At 40.2% G+C, this 16,504-nt stretch overlaps 1 protein-coding gene across 3 annotated transcripts in view; it reads left to right on the forward strand.

Annotated features, from left to right (window-relative positions):
• Window positions 1-5,750: 5,750 nt before the first annotated feature.
• SLC12A6 (solute carrier family 12 member 6) overlaps window positions 5,751-16,504 on the forward strand; it is an 88,377-nt gene continuing 77,623 nt past the window's right edge. For all 3 annotated transcript variants that reach the window (XR_006602891.1, XM_004751016.3, XM_004751017.3), the window contains exon 1: window positions 5,751-6,147. Coding sequence is in view for 2 of the 3 variants with exons in the window: in XM_004751016.3 (XP_004751073.1) it covers window positions 5,877-6,147 (271 nt within the window). In the remaining variant the exon portion in view is untranslated. The remainder of the gene's footprint in view (window positions 6,148-16,504) is intronic.

A 16,504-nucleotide genomic window follows, 5' to 3' on the forward strand; every position in this document is an offset into this window, starting at 1 on the left:
TTTTTGTATGTTTGTATGTATTATTTTGTATGTTGTGTGTTGTATGTTGTATGTTTTGTATGTTGGGGAAAAAAGGAGGGGTTTAAAAACAAAAGAGGGAGATGAGAAAGAAGAGCTCCCCAGGGTTACAAGACCACTTGGAAGAACTTAAGTCACTGCTGATCAGTAGTGCGCGATAGGGTGTTGGGGAACTGAAAGAATGGTTGAGACTCTTCCACGACTGTCAGGATTCAGTGAAAAATACCCTTGTTCTCATTTAAGTAAGTTCTTGCCCCCTTGAAATGATGTTTTGACTCAAAATGGAGGAGTTGCTTGAAAAATAATAGCAGCTATATTGTAGAGGGAATGTAGTGAATTGGAAGTTAGGAGACCAGGATTTTCCCTTCTGCATAACTGAGAAAGTAAAATTAACCAGTTTAGTCTCATTTTTCTCATAATTTCTAAGCCTTCTTCCAGCTTTAAATTTGATAGGGTTCAGTGGTGGGTCTCTATCTATCAATATCTATCTACACTGTGTGGCAGATAGAACCGTTGTTAATACAAATGCCTTGATACATCATTTATGCCCCTCCTGAAAATATTCCCAGGTATTTAGTTCTCTCCATCAAGAAATTGTTTTCTCACATACACTTAACTTTATATTCTCCTTGGCAGCCAGCTGCTTTGTGGAAAGCCACATGGATCTTAATTTAGAAGATGAGATATGAGAGATTCAAGCAGGGATTTTGCTGTTTTTTGTTTTTTGTTTTTTTTAAGCTACTGTTGGGGTTAATTAAAAAACAAAAAAACCCTCGGAGATTTCTTAGGACAATTCATAGCAGAGGAATGATGAGGCAAAATACTGTATATAAGCTTTCAAGAAATGCTAACTTTGTCCTTTCTTTGCTAAGTTAATAAACTCATTAGTTTCCAGTCTTCCCATTTGTGACTTTTGACATTGGATTTGAATGTCTGCTTAGTGCCACTGATTAAAAAATTGCTGTATGGAGATTGTGTTCTAATTACACAATCTTTTTCTACTCTGTCAAGAGTCTAGGCTCTAGAAACAGATGTAACTTAAATTGGCATAAATTTGATTTATCAGCACAGGTCCTGGAAGGGGATAGATACGTTTCTGTTGGACTCTGATGTCTGAGTATCTCAGCAGAAAAATTGAGGATAGTTGCTGACTGCTGGGGAAAAAAAAAAAAAACCTCTTGACTTGGGTGGTAATAGAAGACAGATGATTTTTGAATCACTTAACTTACAGCAATGGTAAAATGAGAAAATTTGTTTCCTGTCAAGCAATTTTTAATTTCTTAGCCTGTTCACTTAACAGGGATTTTAAAGTGTTACTTATTAAGGGGATAATGAGGGAAGAAATGTTAATTTTGCAATAACTAGAAAAAGGATCTGCTATGTAAACTTCTTAAACACTAAAATCTGTAAATGAACTCTTTTAGTAATGTTTTGTAATAATGACTGTAACTTTGTCTTTATAAGTAACCCACTAGCTGCACTCACTCCCTCAAAAAAGGATTATTGTTTCATGCTACATGCTGTGTAAACTGAAAAGACTTTGATCTGGAAATAGTCCTAATTGAAATAGAGGAGAAAAGGTGGACTTTTCCCTTAAAAGATTCTTGGGATATTAATATCTTCTAAGCTATGCTCAGAAACAGGAGAAGAGTTTTAAGAGGTATAGTATATTGGTATTAGGTAGTATATGGAAATGAATGAAAATACATTGTGGTATGGAACAAATTGGATTTTGCAGAAATCCACCATTTCTTTATAAATATGAGAAAGTCTGTGAGAGCAACGGGGCCTGGCCAAGCCCAGCAGAGTCAGATGTGGAAAGCACAGGAGCCTATGCCACCTGGAACTGGCCTGGGTCCTGTATGCCCATGAGTCAGGTGCTCCATCACCTCCTCAACATGCATCCTGATTTATCTTCACACTTGCACATTGAAGAATGTAATGCCTTGATAAACTTGCTTAAGGAATGCCACGAACACCACAGCATTCTGAAAAAAATTTTTAAAGATTTTATTTAGTTATTTGAGAGAGAGAGCACAAGCAGAGGGAGGGGCAGGTAGAAGGAAAGGGAGAAGGCTCCCTTGCTGAGTAAAGGGCTCAATCCTAGGACCCTGGGATCATGACCTGAGCTAAAGGCAAATGTTTAACTGACTGAGCCACTCACTTGCCCTGGCATTCTGAAAATTTTTGGTCATTACAGTGGCCTTAGTCGGTAGATGAGAAAATGCTTGAAGAATGAATACGTGGAAAAGAAGACCAAGAGCAGGGAGCAGTACAATGCAATGTGGAAAAGACTTCTTAATCCCACGGAGGAATCTGAAAAATAAATTACAGACACATCTCATTAAAAAAAGGGGAAGTCTGAGATTGGAATGACCAACAGTCCTGCCTGAGAAAAACAGTAGTAGCTCAGGAAGTGAATTTCTTGCTGCCTCAGGAAAGCTCTAAGCTGGAATTGTTAATCAGAGGCTTTAAAGAGAAAAAAACTTTAAGGGGCTTTACATTTTAGCTTATTTTTTAAAAAGATTTTATTTATTTGAGACAGACAGAGATAGTGAGAGAGACCATAAGTTGGGAGGAGAGGGAGCAGCAAGCTCTCTGCTCAGCACAGTGCCTGAAACGGCTCTGTCCCAGGATCCTTGCATGACCTGAGCCGAAGAGAGGTGCTTAACCAAATGAGCCATCCAGGTGCCCCACGAGGTTTCCCATTTCAATTGGAAATTTCTCATTTTGTTATCTGCATCTTTCTTTCTTTTTCTTTTTTTTTTTAAGGTTTTATTTATTCATTTGACAGAGACAGAGACATCACAAGTAGGCAGAGAGGGGGAAGCAGGCGCCCTGCTGAGCAGAGAGCCTGATGTGGGACTCCATCCCAGGACCCTGGGATCTTGACCTGAGCCGAAGGCAGAGGCTTTAACCTACTGAGCCACCCAGGTACCCTAAGAAGTTTTTATTACTGGGTCTTTTTAACCACGTTTTGGATTTTATGTGTCATTTGATAAAAGAGAATTTCCTGACTCAGGTTTTCAACACAGTTCTGACCTATTGCTAAGGATGACATTTAAACATTTCCACTTGTGAGGGGTAAGGACCCAGGCAAAGCTAGGGCACAGATTGTTAAATTTAAATGTCTCGATCAAAGCTATAGGAAATAACTTTCAAACAAAACATTGATGAGTCAAATTTATTGAACACTTGAAATAAACATGCTAAGAAAAATATTCTGGTGACAGTGGAGTAAAAAAAGTAATTCACTGTTTTCTCCAGGTCTAAAATAAAGGACATTCTCTTTGATTGAATCTTCAGTCTAACTAGAAGGTGAAAATACCATTTTTCTCCAGCCTCATTGAGATATAATTGACCAAATTGTATATATTTAAGGTGTATAATATGATGAGCTGATATATGCATACATAGCAAAAGACATTTTAAGGACAGGGAAAAGAAATTTAGCACAAAATGTATATAATTGAGAATACACCTTAAAAATTTCAGTTGGGGGGGGGGGCCCTGGGTGGCTCGGTGGGTTGAGCCTCTGCCTTCAGCTAGGTCATGATCTCGGGGTCCTGGGATGGAGCCCCGCATCAGGCTCTCTGCTCAGCGGGGAGCCTGCGTGTGTGTCTCTCTCTCTCCCCAGCCTGCCTCTCTGCCTACTTGTGATCTCTCTGTCAAATGGATAAATAAAATCTTTAAAAAAAAATTTCACTTGGTGTCATAGCTACGCATATGGTATGGGAGGTTTGTGATTTTTTTTTAATATTTTATTTATTTGTTTGACAGAGATCACAGGTAGGCAGAGAGGCAGGCAGAGAGAGAGGAAGGGAAGCAAGCTCCCTGCTGAGTAGAGAGCCAGACGCGGGGCTCGATCCCAGGACCCCAGGACCCCAGGACCATGACCTGAGCCAAAGTAGAGGCTTTAACCCACTGAGCCACCCAGGCGCCCCGAGGTTTGTGATTTTTAAAGAAATTATGAACGGGGGGCGCCTGGGTGGCTCAGTGGGTTGAAGCCTCTGCTTTCGGCTCCGGTCGTGGTCCCAGGGTCCTGGGATCGAGCCCCGCATTGGGCTCTCTGCTCAGCGAGGAGCCTGCTTCCTCCTCTTTCTCTGCCTGCCTCTCTGCCTACTGATGATCTCTGTCTGTCAAATAAATAAATAAAATATTAAAAAAAAAAAAGAAGAAAGAAAGAAAGAAAAGAAATTATGAACGGAATTTTCCGAGACGCTTTTGAGATGGTTTTGGGGACTCGGAGGGCAAGGGCCATGTGTGCTCCCCGAATGCTTCCAGAGTGAGTTTGTGCAACACAGCGTGACCCAGAAAGAAAATGGTCTGTTTTCTCCAGTGCACGCAGCTCAGACCCCAACACTTAACTACAATACCCATCTTCCTCCGGGCCTCGCACATTTTGCTCCTCTCGTCTCGCCGCGACGGGCAGCGCATGCGCGCAGCCCTTTACGTCCCCTTGCAGACTGCAGAGCCTGGGCGGGGCTCCTCGGCGCTCCCGGGACGGTACCGCCCTCCGACCGCTCCCCCGGGCTTTTCTTCGGACCGTTAACCTCGAATGAGGAACGAGCTGGGAGGGGAGGGAGGGGCTGCGGCGGGGCTGGCACAGCCCGCCGGGCCCGGGGCCGGGGGCGGCGAGGTCACGTAACGGCTGCTCTGGCGTCGGCCCGGGGAGGGGGCGCCCTCCCCGGCAGCCGGAGCCCTCCTCCGCGCGCCGCGGCTGCGAAACAGTTACCGGCTCGTAAACAACAGCTGCGCGCGCACCCGCATCAGCTGGCGCCGGGATCCCGCACCTGCGACCTCCTCCTCCCTTCATCTCCGCGGCCCCTTCCTGCTCAGCCCCGGCCAGCCTGCGAGGCCATCTCCTCTCTTGCTAGGACCCGAAGGAAGAACGGCGAGGGGCTGACCTGCGCCGCGGCCCTGGTGGGGGAGAAAGCGTCCTCCGGCAAAGGGGTGGCCCGTCCTGTCACACGCAGGAGAAACCCGGCGAGCCGACCGTGGGCTCGATGGACTAGCAACGACCTGCCACGACCCTGAACTGCAGTCCGAGGGGTCTTTATCCGCTCGCTATCCATCTCCTCCCAGATCCCAGAGACCGTTCCGCCAGAAGAGCGGGTGGGCCACCCCCGCAGATCTCTTGGAGACGGGAATCCGCTCTGCCCCTGCACCCTCTCCTCGCCCTTTTCATTCTCCTCTATCCGGTAGTGTGGGGTATTTTCCCGTTATGCATGCGCATCCCTCCCACCAGACCCAAGCGGATTATTGGCCTCCAAAACATCGGGTGGCTCTACACACACTTCCCAGCCAGACCTGTGGGGTATTCACCTGATACACAACAGGTGGCCGGGTGTACACCGTTTCGCAATCTGATCTGTGCTATATTCGCCTGATAAGGGTGGGCCTGCGCGCTCTTTGCTCATCTAGAACCGTGGGACATTTACCAGATAAAAGACTTAACTACCTCGGCGGAAACCTGGGGGTCGAGGGGAGAAAGCCTGCACCTTCTCTGAGACCATGGCACTGAGCCCGCAGTCCTGGGCCAGGAGAGACATCTAGATAACTCTTCTTTCCGAAGGAACGAAGTTCCACGGGACTGGCATCGTTTCGTCTTTTTTTTTTTTTTCCCCCTTAAATATTTACTGCTAGTGCACTTTCCAGCATAGTCTGTCCGAATTCTGGGTTAGAAGGATTCTTATTTGGGACTTTTTTTGATGGGTAAATCAAGGTTATTGAGGGTTTGTTTTTGGTTTTTGTAAGTTGTCTTTTTTATCTTTGCGATCAATAAAGTAGCTAGTGTAGGAGGAAGAATTTTGCAGGGTTTTCCTTTTTTCTTTGTTCTTATAAAGGAGAAGAAAATAATGCATCCTCCAGAAACCACCACCAAGATGGCTTCAGTTCGGTTCATGGTGACACCAACGAAGATCGATGACATTCCAGGTTTGTCAGATACCAGCCCGGACCTCAGCTCCCGATCCAGTTCCCGAGTAAGATTTAGCTCACGGGAAAGTGTGCCTGAAACAAGCCGTAGTGAGCCTATGAGTGAGATGTCTGGAGCCACCACTTCACTAGCAACTGTTGCCCTGGATCCAGCTAGTGACCGGACTTCTAACCCCCAGGATGTTACTGAGGGTAAGTGGAGACACAGATGACAGGATACGTTGATTACTGGCTTATATATCTAGTTGATTGCCTATTGGGAAATTACTTTTCCATTATACAGTAATCATCAGGAACGAGGAACCTTTATTTGAGGTGCTTAGGAACCCTTTGGAATAATGGTTAGCACAATAACTGTCTGCAATAGTACTTTGGCATGTGGGAAGGAAAGTAGATTTATATTTTGACTTCTTCATTTTTGCCTCGTTGGAATTGAGATGGGTGGTTTGGGTTAAAGATGAATATCGAAGAATTTAGTAGTTTTCTGCACAACGAATCCTAAATTGTGAAAATTTAGTGGAGAGTTAGCTCTGGGGCTCTATTACAGTCTGCTTTTAAGGCTAGTTACTAGCAATAGTTATTGATTGTAGCTTAGTTATTGGCTTTCCTACAAAGACTTCAGTTATTGTATCACAAAATTCTTTCTTAAAAAATGCATTTTTTACAGACAGGGGTTCAAGAAGCTAAGCTCAGGGTAAGGCTGGTGGATCTATTGTGCTGTCCTGTCAAATGGAGAAATTCTAAAGAGGCTTTTAGGGTCTGAGTCCCATATAATTTTTTAAAGAGGCTTTTAAGGCCTGATTTCTTTTCTTTCTTTCTTTTTTTTTTTTTTTTTAAGATTTTTAAAATTTATTTGACAGGGAGAGAGGGAGCACAAGCAGCGGAAGTGGGAGAGGGAGAAACAGGCTTCCCGCTGAGCAGGAAGCCTGATGTGGGGCTTGATCCCAGGACCCTGGGATCATGACCCGAGATGCTTAATGACTGAGCCACCTAGGCGCCCCTAAGGCCTGATTTTTACATAATTCTTTCACTTTGCACTTTAAATGGGGTGTACTGAGTCTGTAGTCAGGAAGTAGTAGTAATAAGCCACTTCTGACTTCACCACTGCAGAAATTTAGCTGCCTAAACTAATTTGTGTTAGCAGGTTTGGAAGTTTTTACTGGATTTAGTGGGAAGAGGTGATGCAAGAAAGGGAGGAGATCAGAAAAGGTCATAACATTTTTCAGACTGTGGGGTAGAGAAGTTTGAGAATTGCTGAACTGCTTTATATGTTTAGTTTTGTGTTAAATTCTGACATAGATATGTCAAGTAATGAGAGTTTCTCTTAAGAATCTTAAAGACTCTTAAAATGGTATTCTACCCGAATTTGAAAACCATAGCTTCAGCTACTGACTTGACATTTTCCGGTGTCAGGAAATACTGTTCCTCTTAACCTAAAGGGTGCAGGAAACCAGAATGATTTTAGTTCCTTATTTCGGTTTGTGTTTTTGAGTGTTTGGAAACAAGGTAGATTTGGTAAAGTTTGTAGTCCTCGAATTCACTTATCCATGACTGATTTATTTTATGGAGATATGGACTTAACTATTTACAACTTCTTGACAATATACTGTGGTATTAAAATTACTTTATGGAATAAAAATGACTTATCGATTTCTCTTCCTCCAAATTCTAAATTGTAGTTTTAGTTTTTATCCATTGTACTATATTTAGGTTGTAATATATATGCCAGGTAAAGATATAGCAGTGTTAAAATTTTTTTTTATTGCTGCAATTGTCATTAGTCAATTTATAGCTAAATGTTACACTTGTGACTTATATGTTATAGAATTGTACTTTTATTCTGTTTAAAAAGTGGATTTCAGTAATGTGTTATTCTTGTGGAACAGGATCCTGATCCAGGCTGCTGTCCTTATCTTATTTACAAGCATTCTTTACAGTATAGAGTGGTGTCATTTTACATGATAAGGGTAAAACTGGGACATGTGTAGGTGAAATCTATGTTGTCTAGGTGGATGTAAAATTTAAAATTTGGCTTTCTTTCTAACGTGTTCGGTAATGTTTACTCTGGTACCAAATGAAAGAGAAATCCATAGTACAGCAATTTTAGATTAGATTAGATTGCAATTAGATTAGATTGCAATTTTCACTATATTCACAGGAAATTAGTTCTCTATTTTACTAATGACCTATTTTTTGCTCTTCTAAAAAAAATTCTTATGACAACTATAATTTTATGATATATTTTTGTCACTATCAGAAGGACTGGTCAAAAATACTATTTTTCATCTTTGGGTTTTATAATATGTGGATACCCTTATTAGACTTAGATATAGATATTTACAGGGTGCTGTTGTCAAGAAAATCAAGGACATAGTGATCTACATTTGTCTCTGGGATGGCATTTGTATAGGAAAACAACACTGCGTTTTCTTTTTTTTTTTAAAGATTTATTTATTTATTTATTTATTTATTTATTTGACACAGAGAGATCACAAGTAGGCAGAGAGGCAGCCAGAGAGAGAGAGGAGGAAGCAGGCTCCCTGCTGAGCAGAGAGCCCGATGCAGGACTGGATCCCAGGACCCTGGGATCATGACCCGAGCCGAAGGCAGCAGCTTAACCCACTGAGCCACCCAGGCGCCCCAACACTGTGTTTTCTGTAATTGAGTCTGTCCTTAGGCCCACAGTGTATTTCAAAATTGTGTTTGCAATTTTAATATTTAAATTCTGTGATTTGGGGGCCTTTTATACATTCTTCTGTGGTTATGACATTGGTATGATTATCTCTCCTTTTTCCACTTTCTCCACTTTCTCCATTCCCATGCCTCCCACATTTCTTCCACATTTAAGCTTCCCACCTTAAATTTCTTTTCTTGTCATATGCTTTTTACTCACATTACGCTGCACAGTGGAGGGTAGGGGTGGGTGGTGTGAAGCAGGAAATTTTAAATACTTATTTGTTATAATTTTTTTCTACTATTGATTTTTTGAGTAGATAATTATCTTTCTCTTGTCAAAGTATTTTTTGAAAGATTTTATTTATTTAAAAAATGATTTTATTTATTTATTAGAAAGAGAGCACACAAGTAGGCGGAGCAGCAGGCAGAGGGAGAGAAGCAGACTCCCTGTTGAGCAAGGAGCCTGATGTTGCAGGGGCTGGATCCCAGGACCCTGGGATGGGGACCTGAGCTGAAGGCAGAGGCTTAACTGAGCCACCTAGGTGCCCCTGTTATTGAAGTATTTATAATTGTCCTTTCATTTTGTCAAGGTTCCTCTAGAATTGATGGGACTGTGCAGTTGGTAAATAAAAACAAGAATCTTAGTCTATACTTGCTTAGACATGAACAATGCCTTAAAGATACCAGGAACTGTTGAGAGTGGTCACCTTTGGGAAGTTATGAAAATAGAGTGGAGAGTGGGAACTTCCCTTTACCTAAACAATTCAGAAGGGCATGTATAATTTTTTATATTGAGGGTATATCACTTTTATAATACAAATTTTAAGAGGCATAGCATGTTAGGGAACCTTAGATGATGAAGAATTGAATTTTGGGGGGGGGGAAGAAGAATTGAATTCTGATAAAACTCCATTTTAAAAAATGAGGAAACTAAAGCTCACAGAGATGGTTATTTGTAGATCAGAGTGGCAAAGCCAAGACTGAAGCACAGGCCTCCCGAGTTATTGCCAGTGCTTTCTATTATATTGTTTTGTCTCTGCCATAATGAACATTTTTTACATTTGCCTCATAACCATCTGGTTATCTTAAATGATTGTTGAAATAATCATTCCAAAAAAAGAGCTGGGAACATATTTTTAAATTATTTTTATTAACATATAATGTATTATTAGCCCCAGGGGCACAAGTCTGTGAATCATCAGGCTTACACACTTCACAGCACTCAGCATAACACATACCCTCCCCACTGTCCATAACCCAGCCGCCCTCTCCATAACCCCCTTCCCCCAGCAACCCTCAGTTTGTTTTGTGAAATTAAGTGTCTCTTATGGTTTGTCTCCCTCCCAATCCCATCTTGCTTTATTTTTTCCTTCCCTACCCCCCGAACCTCCCACTCTGCCTCTCAAATTCCTCATATCAGGGAGATCATATGATAATTGTCTTTCTCTGATTGACTCATTTTGCTCCTCATAATGCCCTCTAGTTCCATCTGTGTCATTGCAAATGGCAAGATTTTTTTGATGACTGCATAGTATTCTATTGTATGTAGATATCACATCTTCTTTATCCATTCATCTGTTGATGGACATCTAGGTTCTTTCCATAGTTTGGCTATTGTGGACGTTGCTGCTATAAACCTTTGGGTGCACGTGCCCCTTTGAATCCCTACATTTGTATCTTTAGGGTAAATACCCAGTAGTGCAATTGCTGGGTGGTAGGGTAGCTCTATTTTCAACTTTTTGAGGAACCTCCATGCTGTTTTCCAGAGTGACTGCACCAGCTTGCATTCCCACCAACAGTGTAGGAGGATAAGGATCATATTTTTGTATGTCTTACACAGTATTTAATACATTTCATCCTTTTACAATTTAACACATGCTCCATGAGGTTCTGATATATGTGAGGCACCATATTCCCAATAGGAATTATAGGAAATATGTAGAGTAGGTAGTCTCTGCCTTTGGAGAGCTTGTTGTCTGGTGGTGAAAATGACCAGAACATTTTACCCATTCCTTTGCCAAACATTTACTGAATACTTATTGAGGGCCAGGCCCTGTTCTGGGAGTTAAGGATGCAGGGCCAAGAATAATAATCCAAGAATGTTCTTCAGAAAGTTATGATCTAATAGAGAAAACAAACAAATATTGATATAAATTATAATGCTGTATGATAAATGCAACAATAAAGATACAGCAAAATATAAAAAAAATAGCACATTGTAGAATAATATAATGGAAAGATACAGCAAAGGAAAATTATGAACTGAGGTAAAAATGGAGACACGTAGAGACTGGAGGACTTGGTGGGGTAAGGTGGTAGTTAAGGAAGGAGAAGGTTTAAAGATTATGGCCCAACAGTTGGATGTTGGAATTAACGGTTTCAGAGGGGCCAATTCCAGTGTTAACATGGTCTAGTGTGGAGTCTTGGGAGTGGGTTTTTAAAGTGGAGTAAATGTAGAAGCCATTTAGGTCACGGAGCTCTAAATATATCTGCTTTGAGGGTGACTGTTATCAAGTTTTTACTGGGGAGTGTTAGGTGTTAGAGATGCAAAAACAACTTAGATAAGTCCCTCCTTCAGAGTCACCTTCTCTCTGAAACTTTTTCTGATTCAACCCCACACCCAGATAATAGTTCAGTTCTTTATATCCCTATATCCCTTATACAGACTATTACTATAGCACCTATTTCACTTAATTTTGTTGTTTTTGTTTATATGTTATCTTTCTCAATTAGGCAGTAAGGTTCTCGTGGACAGGGACACAAAGTTGTCTTTGTATCAACAGCACCCAATATAGTATATGATGCCACGTATAATTTGCATACAATAATGATTTGCACATATAATAATTGCACTCAGCGTGACTGAGTGGGTTAAGCCTCTGCCTTCGGCTCAGGTCATGATCTCGGGGTCCTTGGATTGAGCCCTGCATCCCTCTTTCTCCCTGTCTGCCTCTCTGCCTACTTGTGATTTCTCTCTGTCAAATAAATAAATAAAATAAATAAAAGCTTTAAAAAAATTAAAAACGTGCTATAATAAAGGCAAATGAAAAAAAATAATAAAGGCAAATGAAATGTACCCAATAGAGCAATGATGCTACATTTGGCTGAATATTGGCATGATCTATAGATCTTTTTAGAAAATACCTCTGCCCCTTATCCATGGATTCTGATCCATACTAATTGCATCAGTATTTTTCAAAGCTTGTCAGCTGATTCTAAGAGAAAGCCAGAGCTGAAAATCAAAGCCCAAAAGAGTGATTAATGCTGTACATATGGGAAGAACTTTCCTACCTAACTGGGATTTCACTGAGTGGATAGGCACAGCAGGCTTTTCCTTAAATGTTAGTAGAGCTAATAGAATAGAATATTTATCTGCCTCTGGAGCCATTACAGTACATGTATGTTTAGCCTGTTTAGCTGATCTGCCGATTCTGTGTGTTATTGGTAGGTCTCATAAATGTCTCAAAGTACTTTTCTGTACTTCTCCAAAAAACTTCTAATTTTTGCCCCAAACCAAAACAAATTAACTACAGAGTTTTGTCAGTCAAAGGTGACTATGATCCTTCTTTTAAATATATCTTTCATATTATAGTTGGCCCTTGAACAACACAGGGGTTAGGAGTGCCACCTCCCCTGCAATAGAACATTTGAATGTAATTTTTTACTCCCCCAAACCATAACTGCTAATAGTCTACTGTTGACTGGAAGCTTTACCAATAATATAAAGTCAATTAACATTTTTGTGTGTATTATATACTGTATTCTAAAAGTAAAGTAAGCTAGAGTAAAGAAAATGTTAAAATCATGAGTGGTGCCTGGGTGGCTCCATCAGTTAAGTGTTTGCCTTTGGCTCAATCCCAGAACCCTGGGATCATGACCTGAGCCAAAAGGTGGAAGTTTAACTGACAGAGCCACCTAGGCACCCCTAAAGCTTATTTTTTTAATGTCCAAAAATAATACTTATTTTCACAACTGGGTTATATCTAAGATGCATGTAAAAAATTTACTTAGTTGATTTTTTTTATAGTTCAACAGTATGCTAATTTGACCCAAGTTTCAGTAGATCTATTTGTTTTTGGTTTTGGGGGCGTGTTTTGCTTTGTTTATTTAGTAATCTCTACATCTCTAACCCCAATGTGAGGCTGAAACTCACAAACCTAAAATCAAGAATTTCATGTTATACTGACCGAGCCAGCCAGGCAGGCACCCAGCAGTAGATCTATTTCAAAATGGAGGTTTTTTTGCAAGAGAGGAAAGAAGCAATAACTTATTTATTTATTTATTTATTTATTAAAAGATTTTGTTTATTTGACAAAGAGAGATCACAAGTAGAGAGAGAGAGAGGAAGGAGCAGGCTCCCTGCCTAGCAGAGAGCCAGATGCGGGACTCGATCCCAGGACCCTGAGATCATGACCTGAGCCGAAGGCAGAGGTTTAACCCCCTGAGCCACCCAGGTAGCCTGCAATAACTTATTTAAACAACAACAAAACACTTGTTCTCTGAGGTGAGATTAACAAGAAAATTTTGCTTTGTGTTTTCATTTTCCTTTCTTTACATTTTTAGAAATATGTCTTAAGTTTTGACTGTGTGTTACAGTTCCATTTTCTCTGCATTATTTGTAGTGTTGATTAGAAGCCTATCAAGCAAGTATTTCATAATAAAGAATGAAGTATCATACATCAGAAATGAAATTCTGAGTGAGGTACTGAATAGTCCATGCTCATAGTGCCACTGCTGTTTTTGGTCAGTGATTCTTGGGTCCTACAATAGCTAGGCTTGTAATGACATTAGACTAATGAAAGAGATGAGCAGCCTTATATAGGGAGTTGCAATATTGTAGAAAAAGAAAAGAATGGAAGCTGAGGACTCTGAGTACACAGAGGCTTTTGATAATGCCTTCCTTAATATTTGGGTCAGCAGCCAAAATGGGTGACCTAGCTAATCAAATTAGGTAGCTATCAACTATCCTTCTACTACATTTTTTCCTTTAGGGATGACTCACAGCCTTAGTCCTTGAAGAAGTAACTAGGCAAGGTAGTAGTATGCTCTGCTCTAAAGGTTCTGTCTATGCTTACACTATCTTGTACGTAGAGTCCTGGTTTAAGATTGTCTTTTCCTTTTTAGTGAAGTAGATAATGTGATTGTGAGCTCTTCGAGGGCAGGAACAGTGCCTTGTTCTCCATAGTATTCCTATTTCCTGTCACATAGTAGGCATTCATATATATATATAGAATAACTCATGATTTCTTTAGCTTCAGTAAAGCATGAGATTTTCCTGATGTTTTGATTTGGAGAAATCTTTGTCTTCCTTGCATTGCAATATAATATGTTTACTCCATCAGACAATAAGATCTTTTATGTATTTATTATCTTTCAGTTGTTAGCCCCAAAATATGTTATATATTCATCACTGATGCCATTTTATAAAAATCTGTTTTCATAGACAATTTTTTGTAATTCTGAGATTTAGGAGTTTTCAATTCTTACTACCCATGATAGTTGGTCATCACCAATGTAACTGATTAACTCATTAAATTCTTTCTATAATCGTCCACATAATAAGGCATAATTTAGAATTTGTAATCATTTTGATATTTTATTTATTTATTTATTTATTTTTAAAGATTTTATTTATTTATTTGAGAGAGAGAGAATGATAGAGAAAGAGCATAAGAGGAGAGAGGTCAGCGGGAGAAGCAGACTCCCTGCCAAGCAGGGAGCCCAATGCAGGACCTGATCCTGGGACTCCAGGATCATGACCTGAGCTGAAGGCAGTCACTTAACCAACTAAGCCACCCAGGCGCCCCCATTTTGATATTTTATTTTTTTAAAGATTTTATTTATTTATTTGACAGAGAGAGATCACAAGTAGGCAGAGAGGCAGGCAGAGAGAGGAGGAAGCAGGCTCCCTGCTGAGCAGAGAGCCCGATGTGGGACTCCATCCCAGGACCCTGAGATCATGACCTGAGCCGAAGGCAGCGGCTTAACCCACTGAGCCACCCAGGCAAACCCCCCATTTTGATATTTTAAACCACTATTTATTGTCCTGTGTCTGAAGGAGAAAAAGGATTTGCCAATATGCTAAATAAAACAAATATATGTACATTTTCTGCTTAAGAATGAGAGTCAGTATACTTTTATAGCTATAGCTCTAAATTTAAGTAATGCATTGCTTATTCTCTGCTAGTAAAATGTTTACAACATTCTGTAACACCACCATTTGGGGTGTAGTATGTAAATGGCGCTGGTCCATGAGCTGTTTACTTAACCTGTCTGTGAGGAGGTAAGTTCAGAAATTGAAAGTTTTTAAAAACTTGCATAGCAGTGTAATTGAGCGATTTTATGTCAAATCTGATAATAAAAATTAGAACTTGTGTTTTGTATATTCTCCATTTTTTCTAGTATTTCACATGAATTGTGAATGTAAAGAAAGATGATCCTTTACCAGAGATAATTTGCAAGCACTGTTCTTTTGAGTGTTTGCCTAACCTTCTGAAAGATGCCAAAGGAGGTATTGTTTCCCTACCAGTGGCCCTTTGAAGCCTGAGTAACTGAATGGGGGTCTGGGAGTGGGTTGGTCCTTAAGAATCTTCCTTAAGAATCCCTGTTCTAAAATTTTTTTTTTTTAAGATTTTTAAATTTATTTGACAAGAGAGAGACCACAAATAGGCAGAGAGGCAAGCAGAGAGAGAAAGAGAGAGAGAGAGGGAAGAGGAAGCAGGCTCCCTGACCAGCAGAGAACCCAATGCGGGACTTGATCCCAGGACCCTGAGATCATGACCTGACCTGAGCTGAAGGCAGAGGCCTAACCCACTGAGCCACCCAGGGAGCCCCAAGAATCCCTGTTCTAATACATGATCTCTTTCCTCTCTTAATATTTGAAGATAAGAAATTAAAAATTTTTGGAAGTTATATACTTTTTTAAAAGTTATATAATCCAGACATTTTAAAGAAATACTGTAATTCAGTTCTTTTTCCTGTCAAACAAGATCTCTTAAGATGAATTATTACAGATTTATTGTTAGAATTATAGAATAAAAAGTGTGAAGGATTTACAGCTGAGAATAAAACAAAACTTTTGTTACTCAAAGTTTATCATAAATTTACCTTGATCAAGAAGACTAAAGCGTAATGCAGTTTTCTACTTATATTTAGTTGCTGGCTGGCAGTTACAGTGATTCAATGAGAATGTCTATCCTAAATATTTTGAAGTAATAACTTGCTACATTAGAAGCAACTGCTTGGAGAAAAACAAAAAACAAAAAACAAAAAAAACAACTGCTTGGAAGTAGATTACACTTTCTTTACTATTTCTTGTAAAAATACTACTTGTAACAAACCAACTTTTCTTTTTTCCCCTTTTTAAAAAATTTTTAAATTTTTTAATAAACATATAATGTATTTTTATCCCCAGGGGTACAGGTCTGTGAATCACCAGGCTTACACATTTCACAGCACTCACCATAGCACACACCCTCCCCAATGTCCATATCCCCACCACCCTTGCCTGTCCCCCATCCCCCCAGCAACCCTCAGTCTGTTTTCTGAGATTGAGTCTTTTATGGTTTGTCTCCCTCCCAATCCCATCTTCTTTCATTACAAACCAAATACTCTTAAGCACAAAACTATTAATTGGCTATAATTTTATTTTATTTTTTAAAGATTTTATTTATTTATTTGACAGAGATCACAAGTTGGCGGAGAGGCAGGCAGAGAGAGAGAGAGAGAGGAGGAAGTAGGCTCACCCTGAGATCATGACTGGAGCCAAAGGCAGAGGCGTTAGCCCACTGAGCCACCCAGGCGCCCCTACTTGGCTATAATTTTAAAGGTTCTCTCAAGTGCGGCTGGATCTTAATAGTGGATAAAGTACTCT

This window comes from Mustela putorius, unplaced genomic scaffold (genome assembly GCF_011764305.1).
Source record: "Mustela putorius furo isolate JIRA1106 unplaced genomic scaffold, ASM1176430v1.1 tig00003898_pilon_pilon_pilon, whole genome shotgun sequence".
Lineage (NCBI taxonomy): Eukaryota > Metazoa > Chordata > Mammalia > Carnivora > Mustelidae > Mustela > Mustela putorius.